Source organism: Natator depressus, chromosome 1 (assembly GCF_965152275.1).
Source record: "Natator depressus isolate rNatDep1 chromosome 1, rNatDep2.hap1, whole genome shotgun sequence".
Lineage (NCBI taxonomy): Eukaryota > Metazoa > Chordata > Testudines > Cheloniidae > Natator > Natator depressus.
In genome coordinates, this window is record NC_134234.1 from 227,680,129 (window position 1) to 227,695,437 (window position 15,309).

The 15,309-nt window shown below is 42.2% G+C and overlaps 2 protein-coding genes across 9 annotated transcripts in view; both read right to left on the reverse strand.

Moving 5' to 3' along the window:
• Positions 1–1,931: 1,931 nt before the first annotated feature.
• Positions 1,932–4,360, reverse strand: REP15 (RAB15 effector protein). Its single transcript, XM_074949146.1, has one exon. The coding sequence runs from the start codon at positions 4,163–4,165 to the stop codon at positions 3,464–3,466; it is 702 nt and encodes a 233-aa protein (XP_074805247.1). The 5' UTR covers positions 4,166–4,360; the 3' UTR covers positions 1,932–3,463.
• A 3,923-nt stretch (positions 4,361–8,283) lies between these two features.
• Positions 8,284–15,309, reverse strand: part of PPFIBP1 (PPFIA binding protein 1) — a 180,262-nt gene continuing 173,236 nt past the window's right edge. For all 8 annotated transcript variants that reach the window (XM_074937070.1, XM_074937036.1, XM_074937061.1 and 5 more), the window contains 4 exons: positions 14,325–14,513; positions 12,645–12,824; positions 12,246–12,311; positions 8,284–10,887 (listed from right to left, as the gene is read on the reverse strand). In XM_074937070.1, coding sequence (XP_074793171.1) covers positions 10,801–10,887; positions 12,246–12,311; positions 12,645–12,824; positions 14,325–14,513 — 522 coding nt within the window. In that variant the 3' untranslated portion in view covers positions 8,284–10,800. The remainder of the gene's footprint in view (positions 10,888–12,245; positions 12,312–12,644; positions 12,825–14,324; positions 14,514–15,309) is intronic.

The window sequence follows — 15,309 nt, forward strand, 5'->3', positions numbered from 1 at the left end:
CACAGCTTGATATGCCTCCTACCTTTTACAGGTGTCTACCTTTCTTACATGGGGCCCTGGGGCTCTGCTACTCAGACTGGGTCCCTGGCTTCAGCACCTGTGTTTCTCACAAGCTCCAAAGGAGCTGGATGCCTGCTTGCCCTCATGGGAGCTCTACAGCCAGCAGCCATGTTGACAGCCTGGTCACTGAACAAGACACCATTTTATTAGTCAATTGGAATATAAAATGGAGGGACATTAGCTTGGGTAAAGCAAAACTGCATGTGCCTGGTTGCAGCACCTGGATTTCCCCCCCAACCTGTCCTGGTAAAACAGGATCTCATTGCAGTCCCCTCACCCTTTATTTCTTTGTCTCACACTTGAGTCATGTTCAGACCCCCCCATCTGGCTCCCATTGTTAAGGATGTCCTGGGGTCCTGCAGTCATCCCTCAGAGGAAACAGGTGAGAAGACAGCATGAAGCCCCTCCTGCTCATGCTGGGCAGAAGCTTTGGTGCTGGTGGATGGGCCAATTTTAACCTGCAGGGTAGAGAGGGGAGGAAAGGCAGTGACAGAGAAGGGAACAGGAGTCAGAGACAAGGTTAAGGGAAGGGGTGGGGGTAATGGGAAGTATGGGGAAAGGGAGATAGAAACAGGAAATTCTCTTTCTGCTCTTTGTGTTTCTGGGGCTGCCCAGGCTGCTCCCTGAGTAGATGATAACGCATTGGGAAACCCATGCATGCTGGTACATTTTAAAGAATAAATAAAACAGTATGTGCAATCAAATAAATTGATGTCCATCTTGTGTCCCTTATTTCAGAGTCTGGGGGGTTGAGAGGTCTGGTCACATTGTTCTCATGGGACCTGTGCCTCTGGTCCAGCCAGTTGTCTTCTAGCTTAGTTCTAAGGTAACTCCATTAATACCTTAGCAGTTCTTGATACACCATTCATCTCCCTCCCCCTACATGGCTATGCAACGCATGCTTGTTTCATTGCTTACCCTTTGTCCCAGGAAAGAAAATACAGTGTAACAAAGGGTAACAATGCAAAAGGGAGCAGAGAAATTGAGTCAGACAAACCATTCCTAAAAATAATACATGAACTTAGCATCTTTTTCCACATGGCGCTTGAGGCATGAGAACTACAACTCACATGAGGTACCACAGCAGCTGTGATGGACACAGGTTAGTAGACTGACCTGGAAACTAAACTGAAATGTTCCACTTCAGGTTAACCCAACCCAACCCAAAGCAAAACACTGCCCTTTGACTTTCCCAAAGGAAAACTGAAAGATGTCAGCAACATCTAAAGTTTCTACTGAAAAATTTCAGTGTTGCAAAAACAGCATTCTATGTTGAAACAAACCATTTTGACAAAATATTCATGACTAACTCCATTAATAAATAAGTTACCAAACTAATGGATAACAGACTTTCACAAGACTGTTCTTGCAAGGATTTTTATAATGAAGGCAATGGAATGTGCTACCAAGTTCAAACAAAAAGCTGGATAGTCACCCCCAAAGTATCTATTTTTAAGAGACCAAGTTTTATCCTCTCCACCTTACTGAACCCCTCAATACTTAAATACACTGAAATCTACACTAAGGACCACTTCTGTTAGACAACCCTGATCTCAAAGAACCGTTTTAGCATATGCAAGGCTTCTCCTAATAGGACAGCTGATTGTTGTAGATCTTGGCTGCTCACTTAAAGACAAATTGCAGTGCCCTTACTGTTTTTTCTTCTCGTATTTTCAGTTCACCGATGGGCCTAATTCCTTGCGTCACAGAAATCTGCTAGGAATTCCAGGCTCGATTCTGAGCTCTCTTTTATACTGGTGTAAGGCAACTGACTTTAGCTGAGGTATGCCTGAGTTACATCAGGCCATATCATCTCCATTTTCATAACCACAAAGATTGCAAATTCAGTACAGCTAATTGATTCTCAATATTAGGTGTTTTATTTTGTCGAATACAATTTTTACATTAAAATAGAAATTTGACTATACAACTTAAAGTAGAAAAAATATGAAAAGGATTTGTGAAAAGGAGCTTAATATCCCAAAAGTTAAATATCCACAAGTATAGAATGTAAAGTCTTTTCAAAGGTGTAAGCTGGTTTAAAGTATCACTACCAAGTAACCAAAGTCATTTAATTTGTGACCACATAGTGAATTTGTAAATTCCTCTTATACACATAATCACTACTTGCTCTCCCTTGAAAAAGTATTTGGGATTATACAACCTGAAACTCACATGTTGCTAACTACAAATTAGGCAGGGAGAAGGGTGGGAAATCAAGAATGTGGCTGACAATGGAGCATGACTAAGTCCTAAAATGTTGAAAAGAATAATTAATCTCTGAATAATTAAAAGCACACAGAGAGCATATGTAATACCTGGGGGATTTAACTTCAAGTACAAGACAGCGTGAAATTCTATCACAGGGGTTCTCAAACTGGGGGTCAGGACCCCTCAGGGGGTCACAGGGTTCTTAGATGGGGGGGTCCCGAGCTGTCAGCCTCCACCCCCAAATCCTGCTTTGCCTCCAGCATTTATAATGGTGTTAAATATATACAAAGTGTTTTTAATTTATAAAGGAGGGGTCGCACTCAGAGGCTCTCTGTGTGAAAGGGGTCACCAGTGCAAAAGTTTGAGAACCACTGTTCTATCGCCATTGAAGTCAATGGCAAAACTGCCATGGACTTCAGTGAAGCCAGGATTTCACCCCCTATTTTAAGTCTTAAAATACTCTGCAAGACCACTTTCCTTTAACCAAATAGTGATACTTTCTTTCAGTCCTAACCTCCCCCGCTTTGTCTGCCTCGTCTAGTGTTTTTGGGGCTGGGATTTTGTCTCTTACGAGGTGTTTTCTGCAAGGTTTGATTCCAAAGACATTACAAAGTCTAGGCATTACAGCAATACAATAATAAATGATTAACAGACTACCATTTACTAGTGAAAAGAGTTACATATAGGAAAGCTTCTTACGATCATTCAGTCTACATCCATGCCACAGCAGGATTAGTCTCTGCAATCATGAAACAACTGAGATTTTACACCCAGCATTATAAAATCATGGCATCATTGCCCTTCTCTCTCATTCCAAATTAAAAAAACCAACAACGGTCTTTATAGCAACTTTCTGTTTAAGAAGTGCCCACACTCTCTAGGTAAATGTAGTGAACTCAACTCTTCCAAAAGATCTTTCAAAGGTTTGGGTGTGGAGTATTAAAGTTCTGAAGAACAGAATATTCTTAAAATTAAGCCTCCGGTACGAACACATTTTCTGGAATGTATATAGTGTTGATTTAAAAACTGGAAAGAGAGTTAATCATCTTAGGTTCTATAAAAATCAACTGCCTGGACTAAGTAACTATGTTCAATAGTGTGTGAGAGAGAAAGAAATGCAGATGATTGAAAGACCAGGACTGGATATTCTTTGGTGATTGGGTTCACAGCCCTTTTACCATAAACCAGGAGTTTAAAGAAAGTTAATATACACCTTGCCCACCTCCTTGAGCCCATTTTTCTTACAGAGGCAGTTTTCAAGCATTTCTTTTGTGGAGAGGAAGCTGTCAGTGTTCAAGACGAACTGCTTTAGAGCATTCTCGCCTGACAGGTGATTTTTTCGTTTCTCCTTGTTGATGCTGTCAAGCAGGACTCCTCTGATATCCTTAGGCTTCCCTGGTACTCCAAACATTATAAAGAGGCCCAGGCAGTCTTGTCCCACCAGTGTGCAGAACTCTTCCAGCTTCTCAAACCTGCTTTGGTTTTTGAAAGGCTGGTCTGCTAACGTGGCTTCCTTGCTGGGCCCAGTTTCATCGTGGAGGAGCTCAGCCATCTGCAAAGACTGCACGGCGATCTGAAGATTGATTTGTTTGTCGGCTCCAGATAAAGTCCAGATCCAGTCAATCCCAAGCAGCAAAGACTGTTGCTTTGTCATCTTGCTGGTCGCGATACGCTCCTCCACTCCTTTTTCAATACAGAAACTGATGAAGTTAACCAAAAAGATCTCATTTAAAGTATCCATGGCTGGGCGGAATTGGCTCTGAGGATCTTCAAATCCAAGGTATTCTTTCAGCTTTTGAGATGCATGGACCACTCCTTGGCTGAACACCTCGTTTATAATGAGAATGTCAGCCTTGTTTTTCTCATTATATTCCTGTGATAATTTCTGGCCCATTTTCTCGGCAAAAAAGATATTCCCACATGCAGAATGCTCTGGGGTAGCTTCTTTTTCCTCTCAGTGAAAGCTGCGTGGTCACTCGGTTAAGTCATACCTTTAAATATGCACAATGTTCACCCACTGCTTTCCAGAAAAAAGTCACACCAATAGCAGAACTATGCTGTGCAAACAGGTCACAGTTCCGGAAAGGCAGATACACATTTTTCTGGGCATGCTCTCATCCAGCTCACTACCAGAAACCAGCTGAACAGGTTGGGTAGCTTTCACACACAGTAGCACTTCCTCAGTGTGCATTATTCAGACTTTACACCTTCATCGTTAATTCCAGCACCAGTTGTTTAACTTACCGTATCCTTTTCTGTTTTAACAATCAAGCCCTTCTAGGGAGGCTGGCTGGCTCATGGGAATATGGAGCCATCCAGAACACTGGTTCAAATTCAGCTCAGGACAGTAGAGACCAACCTTCATTGCCATCTGACAGCTCTTCAGAGAGCTGTGTGAAATGAGCGGGTGGTTTCAGGTGCATTCCTAGTGGACACTTGTCCATTTTGCAAAATTTGCTAGCAATAACTAATACCCAGGAGAAAGGCCAAGGAAAGAATGGAAGCTAGGTTATCCACTTGCCCCAGAGAAATACCTTGCAAGTCAAGGATGGGGGGACATTTGCATGACAAGGTGGGGAAGCTTACACTGTTCCTACCTGCCTGTACTGTCCTTCTCCTGGGGAAACCCAGACACTAGGGCTGTTCCATACACCACCTTTTATGAATACATAACAGTTTATATAAACAAGCTCTTCCATTCTTACAAAATCCATCCCCCTCCTCTCTTTTCTTGGATTCGCTAAACATGATAGTCAGATGCATGCCATCTTCATAGCATTTGCCTGGATGAACCCAGGCCAGTTTTAGTTCTGCTACTTCCAAACCTCAATTCTTCAATGAAACCACTTCCTCTGCCCAGGATCTCATCAATATTGTCAAACACTGTCCTGTAAGAACTTTATTCCTTCTCCTCTCCATTCCTCCTTTCCCTCTTTGATGGCAGTCATTGATGTGGAGATCTTCCTTCTAACTCTCTGCCTTTAATCTCTCAACCATCTCATCATACTTCCCATCCTCCCACTCCTGGCCTGCTGGCTGTTTTCCACCAGCCAACAAGCATGCTTGTCTCTCTTCTCTCAACCTAAAAAAACCCAACACCCCTCCCTCAAATGCACAGGCCTTACCAACTTATCTTTCTTCTCCCCTCTCTCTCGCAAATCCTTGTGCATGTTATCTACTCTCTGCTGGTTAGGCTTCTTCTCCTCCAATCTCTTCCTGAGCTACTTCAGCCCTTCTCCACTCCACAAAAACTTCCCTCATGAAGGTCACCAACAACTTCTTCAGAGGTAAGATTAAGGTGCAAGTCTCTGCTCTTGCTCTTTTTGATCTAGTTGTAATCTTTAATATCACTGATTAACTTCTCTTCCTTTCTACTTTAGTGTTTTGAAGCTCCTGGTTCTCCTTCCATGTTGGCCACTGCTTCAGTGACCCCCACTCAATCTTCTCTCTCTCCTTATTTGTTGGCAGACCTAACATCTCTCTTCTGTGCTTTCTCTTACGGAAACTCATCTGTATCCACAGATTCAACTACTCACCTCCAAGCAGATGATTCCCTAAGCTTCAACTGTCCCCAGTGTCCAGTCTTTTATGACAAAAAGAACTAAACTGTTTAATATGCCAATCAGTAGCAGAATCAGGGGCCTGTATAGACTCAGAAATTACAAGAGACTGGAAATCAGTTCTTATTTGCTTGCCAACAATTGTGTGGCTCCTCTTCAGAGGACGTAACAAAGCAGAGCATTTCCCTAATCTGAGGACACGATCTTTTACTGATTTGGATATGGAAGAGGTTTTGCTTCATTTGCTTCGAAAAGTTTTGCAGTTCCTCTTTGAAGTATTCCTCCCCATCTCTCAAGATCATATTTGTTTCAAGATTTGAAGAGATGTACATCTAAATTACACACAGAAAATATTTTTCCAATCGCTGCAAGTTATGTGGTATCTGAGTTCCTAACTTTTTAGTTCTACATTGCAAGGAATAAACAAGTCCTATTATAGTAAGATACACTCAAAGCTCTTTGGAAAGAAAAAAAAATTAAGATGTTTACTCCAAACAGTCAATTTAGGTCACAATATAGAAACAGGACCTGTGTGGTTAGCTGGCATGCACGAAGATGCAGCACCGGGGGCCGTTAGGACAGTGGTACTCAAACTTATTTGACTGCACGCCCCTTCTTTGTGTCTATAAGTAGTTACTAGCGTGACCCCCTCCCTCCGCCACAGAAGTACGTATACGGATTTTAAAAAAAATCAACATGCAACTCTCACTAAATATGAAACCCATTAAGGCATTGATTCAAAAAGAGCCAGTGATCCACTGTAATAAGAGCAAAAGCAAAACTGCAATTGTGGTTGATGCTTACAAGTAAATGCGCACACTGTGTTGCAGCAAACGGATTAACATACAGAGGGCAAAAACTTTGTATAATGCTTTGCAGGCGTAACAGAAATCCGTCAAGATACACAGTGCCCTCTGAGGACTGATATGTCTGGAGGAATGAGCTTTGCTATTCATTGCAGTGGGTAAAATGTGCGCAGGAAGGTTTTTCCCCCCCTACAGCTTCCCGTGCACTCCCTCCCCCGGTTTGAGCACCTCTGTATTAGAGCCTTATGCTGGGCTATAGCCATGTGAATAAAAGAACTGGACTGGGACTTGGGAGACTTGGATTCTATTCCTGGCTCTGGCATTGGCCTGCTGGGTGACCTCCCTGTGCCTCAATTTCCCATCTGGAAAATGGGGAGCATGACGCTCACCTCCTTTGTGAAGCACTTTGAGATCCATGGATGAAAAGTGCTGTATAAGAACTAGATGCTGGTATTCGTATTCCCAAAAGAAAAGCCTGAAGGTTCTGGTTCAGTTTTCACAGCTGCACAATATACTGAGAGCCTCCCTACTGGGAGGAAGAGAGCAGTCACTTAGTAGGGAAATGTCCTGCTGCAAATAAGATGTTGAAGGCACAATGGTTAAATGGAGATATTTGTGGGGCAGTGGTGAGCGTTCATACTGAGTGTCATGTGGTCAGGAGAACTGAGAGGCATAAAAAAGGTACAAGGTTATGGTGAAGGAGGTGCAGGCCTTCTTCCGCAAAGTGATACCACGAGAAGGATTGCTAGGAAGCAACCATAACTGGGAGAGAGGCAGAAATTTTCCTGAAAAATAAAAGGCTAAAGAAAATTAAAATGTCATTTTAAAAAGTGACCATAATCAATGATGAGCTAATCTCAAAGGGCTTTTTTGAATAAGAACTCTATATAGCTCAAGGTCCACTTCTGCTCATCATTGTAAACAAACATACAGAAAAGTTTTATTTAATGTATTCTAGCTTCCAGTTGTTCATTCTCCTCCATTTCCTGAGAAAGGCAGGTCTTGCGCTTAAAGCACAAGATTGGGAATCATGGTTCTATATTCCCTGCCCTGTCACAGACTACCTATGTGACCCTGGGCAAGTCACTTAACCTATCTGTGCCTCTGTTCCCCTACTTCAAAACAGGATTTTGTGAAGCTTAACTATTGTTTGCACAGCACTTTGAAACTCTTTGCAGATGTGCCAAAATATCATCATTTCACTTTTCACAGTGCAAATCCACTATGGCACGGTATCAAGAGATCAATGGGTCAACTAACGCGGCTTTGAGAGATCATTATTGAACAACCCAGGAACAGAGTGCAGAGCTTTTTCATGACATTGTTGCCATCAAGCTGGGCTGGTTTAGGTCTCTCTCTCAGAAATAAAACTGGAGACCCCTTAGAAATCAAAGAATCGGCTAGCCTAATAGAACTTTATATATGGATGGATGGATGAATAAACATATAACCACTGGAATTCTGCTTGGCTTTTTTTTTTTTCCCCCCCTTTTAAACGACGAGAACATAACTTTCCAGAAAATTAGTTTGAAAAGTATTCTAAGGTCAATTGAAACTATAAAGAAGACAGACAACTGAGATATTATTTTAAAAATGCAGAAGCCCAGAAATATTTGGCATTTTCCAACAGATTTTATTTGCTTTTACACAGCAATACATATTAGTTTATGTTGCCCCTCTTTACACACAAAATTTAAAATATCATAAGTGTATGTTTGTTTTAACTTCCTGACTTTATTTTAGCATTTATATTACTCTCTCCATAAAATAATCAAAGTTCAGATGATAGGTAGCTTGGATAGGATGGCCTTTTTCCAACCAGTAAACTGCTGAAAAGAATGATTTTTGAAAAGACCTCTATTTACATTAAAATTAAAAACAAATGAACATCTAAAGCTCTCAATAGGCTTATTGATAGGGCTGAATGGGGAAAAAAACAGCTTTCTGTGAATATTTGTTTCAATATGTATGTTTATAATCCCCTTGGGATCTCTTTCTGTGAATGTTTTAACTATTGTGCTCACTTCCAAGAGAGTTTGCAAATGAGTGAATTTTAAGCAACTGTTGGTTCCCAAGGGCAGGGGCCCATGTCTTCTTGTGTTTGTGCAGTGCCTAGCACAACAGGACCCGGATCCCTGGTTGGGCACTATTTCAAAACAAATAGTAATTATACTGCAGAATATTCACAGAAAGCAAACTTCAAATTCACAAGTATTCACACTGGAGACCTTATTCTAAGTGTTACACTTAGCCAGTCAGGGAACAGACGCTTACCACGTGACCTAGCTGTCCAATCAAAATAGCTCAGATATCAAACCATCACAAGAAATTGCAGACGATCAAGCTATAGACCAAGAATTATTTGCAGAAATTATTCCATCAATAATTTTGAATAATGAATAAATAATTCATGATGAATTATTTGCCAGGCTCTAGTTAGTAAGCAACGAATGGCAGAGTTCAATGTAATGCATAACGTAATTGGTTCTATTGAAGTTATTGTAGTTATAAATAAATATAAACCTAGGCTGCCCATCCTGTAAAAAACCAGACTGGTAACAGCGTACACGGTTATACTGCTAACCGTCAAAAAGTCTCAAATCCCTCCCAGCAACTTGTAGAAGCCCATATTAAAAATCTTGATAACGTCTCGATTGCCTTCCCAACTTCTGTAACAATACATCAGATGTATTGAAATTGCCATAAATCTAACATTGGTTAGACTGTAATAACCAACTTATCTAGAACAGCGTCCTTCCCAATGCTTGTAACAAGAGCGATGACGAAAAGCATGATGAAACCCTTCTGTTAAAGCAAACAACATGGTAAGATAATTAATCTAGCTGTAGTTTTTTTCCCCACAAGTAATGAAGAATCATGCCACTGTGTTACAATACATGCAACATTCAACACCTTAACAATCATCATTTTAACAGACAAAGAGCTAGCATTTTTTGATAAGAACTATCAAGTTCTATAGAATGTTGGACACAAGATTTTCACTGGCTAGTTAGAATTTTAGAAACCTGATTATTTCAAAGCAGAAAAGGAGCTGTGCTTTACAGAGGCATAAGTATTAGGCAACGTGTGTTTTGGTATTGGACTTATTCTTGGGGCAAAACCCTGCCTTAGGTTTAATGCTGGGAAATTATACATTTCCTATATGTTTCTCTACATAACTTTTGCAACTATACAAGCCATCCTATTGGAAACACAATACAGAAATATCCTTCCCCACACTGAGCATTCCTCAATTTCAAGCTGTGAATTTTCCAGAATATTTTTAATACCATTAAAACTTTACTTTAATGTTAACAGCTGCTATTGGAGGAAAAAAGAAAAGAAGAGAAATTTCAGATATTACAGATTTAGAAATGTGATGCAAGCAGATCTACATTTCACAATAGCTTCATCCAAAACATAAGAATGTTGACGACACGTTGCAAAAATTAAAAACAAAAGGAAGCAAACAGTTCAAAGGTCAGTACGACTTTTCCAGTAACCAGCTGGTTTGCAAACTGGGATCATCCCTTTAAAAAACAATTGAACCTTTCACCACTTTATGTCACAAAATAAAACTTCTGCTTTACATGCACTTCATATAATTTTTTTTATATATAAAACAGTATAAAAATAAGACAGCAACAGTCAAGAGTTACCTTGAGTTTTGTGTAGGGCAGTGGGGCCCGGAGGCCTACGCTGGATACGAAAGGAAAGAACTGGTATTTACTTTGGACAAATCCATTAATATAGGCCACCAGTGATATCTTTTTTCAGCTGAAAGCCACACTGAATGCTGATGCATGTTATTTACAAGTTGAATGTTTCCTATTATTTTGAAACCGCACATTTCACAACATGAATAAGCATAAAGAGCATTATGGCAGCCCATTGTAAATGCAATACTTTGGAATATATGTCACAGGTTTGTACATTAAATATAGTAAAAACAATTACACTACCGTTCACCAGTGTCTGGTTGGTTTATTTTTTATGGCAACTTTAGAATAGGCACCTTTTCTCCTTATCCACTCAAAAATATCACTTCTAACAAACAGAAGCAAGAACAATGTAATGTACATGATCTGCTGCCCATCACATATAACGATGATGTTCCTAGCATATAAGAAACTGAATTCTTTACTGGTATTCGGCAGTTACGGTCACACATTTGAATCTTCATCTGTTATACTGGCGCAAGGAGAGCAAGTAGCAAAGTCTTTAAACATTTCGTCTTCTTTTAACATGTGCTGCAAAGGAAACAAAGGAAGAATTAACACAGACTCTGACAAAATTAAGAACTCAGAATTGTGTAGTCTCAGGAAAATAAAATGCAATGCAACTGTAGTGAATCCTCTAGGGTGAAGTCATTCACCCCACTCCTCTTCTGCATCCAGTATATGCTGGGTGGAGATGACAGCAGAGAATCATTTGCAGCTCCCTGATCCTAAAGCTGTTTTGGTCTTTGGCATAATGTAGAGCAGTCCCAGTATGCCTGGCTGCCTCTGCCGATGAAGGGCCATCCACCAGCCAGGGATTGCCATAGTGGCCACACCCTTCATCCCCAGCGGGATTACCCCTACACCAGTGATGATGCAGGAGTCAGCTATTGGAGGCTCTACACACTGGGGACTCCTCCCCACTAGGGGAACCTTCAGCTATGGTACCTGGCTGATGTCTAGCCCCTTTGCAGTGTGGTGAAAAAAGACCAGATTTGGGTTCAGGTTGGAGCCCATGATTTTACAGAAAACCAACCCAAACCAAACCACACCTGGGACATTCTTTGTGGTGGTTCACGATAACTAAGGCTACGATGTAGTCACGGACGTCACAGCAGTCACGGATTCAGTGACTTTACCAGACCTGTGTGACTTCTTCGGCTTCAGCTGTCAAACCTCGCGGCTTCCCAGGGCCGTGTGCCCCTCTTCCCTCCCCCGTGCACCTGTGGCTCGGGCTGGCGCCAGGACTCTGTGCCCCTGCCCCGCAGCCAGCTCTGGAGCGGAGGCTATGCGCCCCCCTGTGGCTGCGCACCCCCACTGTAGCTCCTGGAGCTAGGCCTGTGCGCCCCCCCCCCCACGGCAGTGGGGCTCCGCCTGTCAGTCCCTCCCTCATGGGACTCCAGCTGTCATTCCTCCACCCCTACTTATCCCTGTCCCCACCTCCCCTGGTTACTTTTAGTAAAGTCACAGACAGGTCACAGCTCCTGTGAATTTTTGTTTATTGCCCATGACCTATCTATGACTTTTACTAAAAATAACCATGACAAAACCTTAGCGTTAAATATAAGCAGAACTCCGATTTGCACAATAATTCTGGACTTTCAGTCGACTTAAATATAGCAGGAGTTTCACAATAGAAAAATGAACTTTCACCAAGTTCCGCAATAGACTAAAACCTGCCCAAAGCAACCACCCAAAGGGCTGGGGGGGGAAAAAAAAAAAAAAAAAAAAGTCAGCTCCCAAACACAGATGGTCTGCTAAGAAGAGTGAAGTAGAGCTGTGCTTGGCAATACTTTGGGACATTTCTTAGTACAGGAGGTTGTCTAAGGTTTTGGGCCATATTCAAAGCACGGACATTTTAGTTCTACTGGCAGTATTTTAAGGCTTACTGTCAAGTTGTTGATGCCTTCAGAGAATGCTCCTATTTGCCTCACTGTCCCTTCCGAATCTTCCATCTACAAGAAACAGGTCATAGGGGAAAAAATAATTTATACTCATCTGTGGTGGTAATTCAGTAAATACATTAAGCAACAAACATGCTACATTATGCCAATTGTGGGGGAGTAAGTTTTGGTGTTGTGGAAAAGCTTACTTGTGCCAAATTAGAGTCCAAATTCTGCGCATAAGTAGTTCCTTTGGACTTGTGTCAGGAACCATATTTTTTGGCAGTACCATGGTGTTCCATGACTGCTGGTGACAAGGAGCTAAACAAGCCAAGGTAAACACTGGGTATGCCATTCAAACCCAACAGCGCCATCGCCGAATACAAACAGCAAAAGTTGGTTCACCTGCTCCAGTCTATCCAAATCGTCATCATCATACACTCGGATATCCAAGCCAGCCTTAAATCCTTTCTTAGACCCACTTCCAGATGCCTGTCCCAGTTCCATCGGGCACACATACTCTTCCACATCATCCTGCTTCTTCTTCCTCAGACTTCCAAAATTGCTGAAGGCAAGCTTCTTTGGCTTAAAAAGTTGGAAAAAACTGTCATAAAATCAGGAATTTGGTAATTTACTCAGCCTGGATTTAATTAAGCTTTTATTCTTCCATCAGGTATTTAACTGCAAACAAATAATAGAGGCTCACATCCTAAACATGTTAGCCTGAATATTTCAAATTTCACTACAACCAAAACCAGGAAGAAACAGATCCTCATTCTTCTTATTATTTGTGTAACAGTAGCACCTAGAGATTCACAACTGAGATCAGGGTCCCATTGTGTTAAATACTGAACACACACACAGAGTAAGAGACTGTCTCTGTCCCAAGCAGCTTACAAATATAAATGAACAGGGCAAAAGACAGAAGAAAGGAAGCATTATCTTCATTTACCACTGGGAAACTAAAGCACAGACACATCACACAAGGTCACACACAAAGCCCGCAGCAGAGCCAGGAACTGATTCTAGATCTGTAGGGCCCTACCAAATTCATAGTCCATTTTGGTCAATTTCAGAATCATGGGATTTTAAAACGTCATGATTTCAGCTATTTAAATCTGAAATTTCATGCTGGTGTAACTGTAGGGGTACTGACCCAAAAGGTAATGGGGGGGGGGGGGAGAGGGGAGTGTCGTCACAAGGTTATTGAAGGGGGGGGTGTGTGTCACGGTATTGCCACCCTTACCTCTGTGCTGCTGGTGGTGGTGCTGCCTTCAGAGCTGGGCAGCTGGAGAGCGGTGGCTGCTGGCTGGGAGCCCACCTCTGAAGGCAGAGCCGTTAGAAGCAGCAGTAAGGATGGCCTGGTATGGTGTTGCCACCCTTACTTCTGTGCTGCTGCCTGCAGAGCTGGGCCCTTGGCCAGCAGCCGCCACTCTCCGGCTGCCCAGCTCTGAAGGCAGCAGTGCAGAAGTAAGGTGGCCTGGTGTGGTATTGACACCCTTACTTCTGCGCTGCTGTGGGTGGGGCGCTGCCTTCAGAGCTGGGCGCCCGGCCAACAGCCGCCGCTCTCTGTACACCCAGCTCTGAAGGCAGCGCAGAAGTAAGGGTGGTAATACCACAATGCCCCCTAAAATAACCTTGCGATCCCCGTAAGCCCTTTTTGGGGTGGGACCCCCAGTTTGAGAAACGCTGGTCTGCTTGGTGAAATCTGTATCGTATAGGGAAACAGTACACAAAAGACCAAATTTCACAGGGGAGACCAGATAGCACGGTCAGTGATGCGTTTTTCACGGCTGTGAATCTGGTAGGGTCCTACAGCTCTCCTAACTCAGCCTAGCATCTTCGCCACTGATCACCCTCCCACTCTAAAAAGCACTTGGATTGAGCAGGAACTTGAATCTTGGGCTCTCAGATTAAAAGTGTGATGCTCTACTAACTGAGTTAGCTTTCCTCCCTTCTGCCCCACAAAGCCTCAGGGAACAGCACCCTGAACGCTTGTAAAACCACCACATGTCTGGCAAAGTGGCAGTTTAACTGCTTCTTAAAATGCACACATACATTGGACAGTAATAAGCATTGACCTACCTTCACTTTGGCAGTAGCAGTTAAAAGGACATAGTCTGGAGATTCCATGGCTTCACGCTTTTGATGTTGGGCATCCTGACCAACCAGTAAATTGAAATGGGTCGCCAAATGGCGTCTCAGCAGCGTCTTGTTTGGTGGGATGTTCAGCAACTGTGCCATGGTTTCCACATTAAAACGAGGTTCCAAGACCTATGAAGCAAACCACAGAGAGTCAAACTGAAATCAATACCCTTGGATTAGGTCTTGAGGATGCCAGCGGCCATGCCAGACTTTATGGGCATTTTTTGGGTTGCATAGGCCATTTTTAGGAGAAATGCACTATAAAAAGAGAAGAAAAAAGAGTTAGACTCAGACTTTAAGGTCAGAAGGGACCATCATGATCATCTAGTCTGACTTCCTGCACATTGCAGGCCATAGAACCTCACCCACCTGCTCCAGTTAACATCTGTTCAGTTTAGAAAGGGTTATTCCTGTGGTTTTGCAGAGTTCTCAGTGACAACAGTAAACAAGAGAAAGTAAGAGTGACCCACCATCGTGTTTAAAATATGCCTTCATTTCTGGTAAAAGATCTTTCCCCCCACCTTCTTTCTTTTTTAAAAAATGTTTCTCTGATTGGATGACTAGAGAGAGCGCTTCAGAGATCCTGTCAAACTGATAATAGTATGTTAATGTGTAATTTTCATCTCGGTTTTAATGTTGGGAACTTTATTTAAGCTTAACAACAATATATAATGGAAAGTGAATAAGCATAGAGTGAAACTGTTCTCTGTGGTGCGTTTCTCAAACAGCACAGCAATGTTCTGCATTCTATAATCAGTTTCTGTACAAGAATCTGATCTACCAGCCTAGTTACTTAGATGGTGCTCTTGATTGTGGTATCTGAGCCAGCAGAGATTAATATCACTATACGAAGATGATTTGTACAGTGTCTGAAATCCAGAACGATCCCAAAGTATTTTACAAACTGATGCACAAACTAGTCACA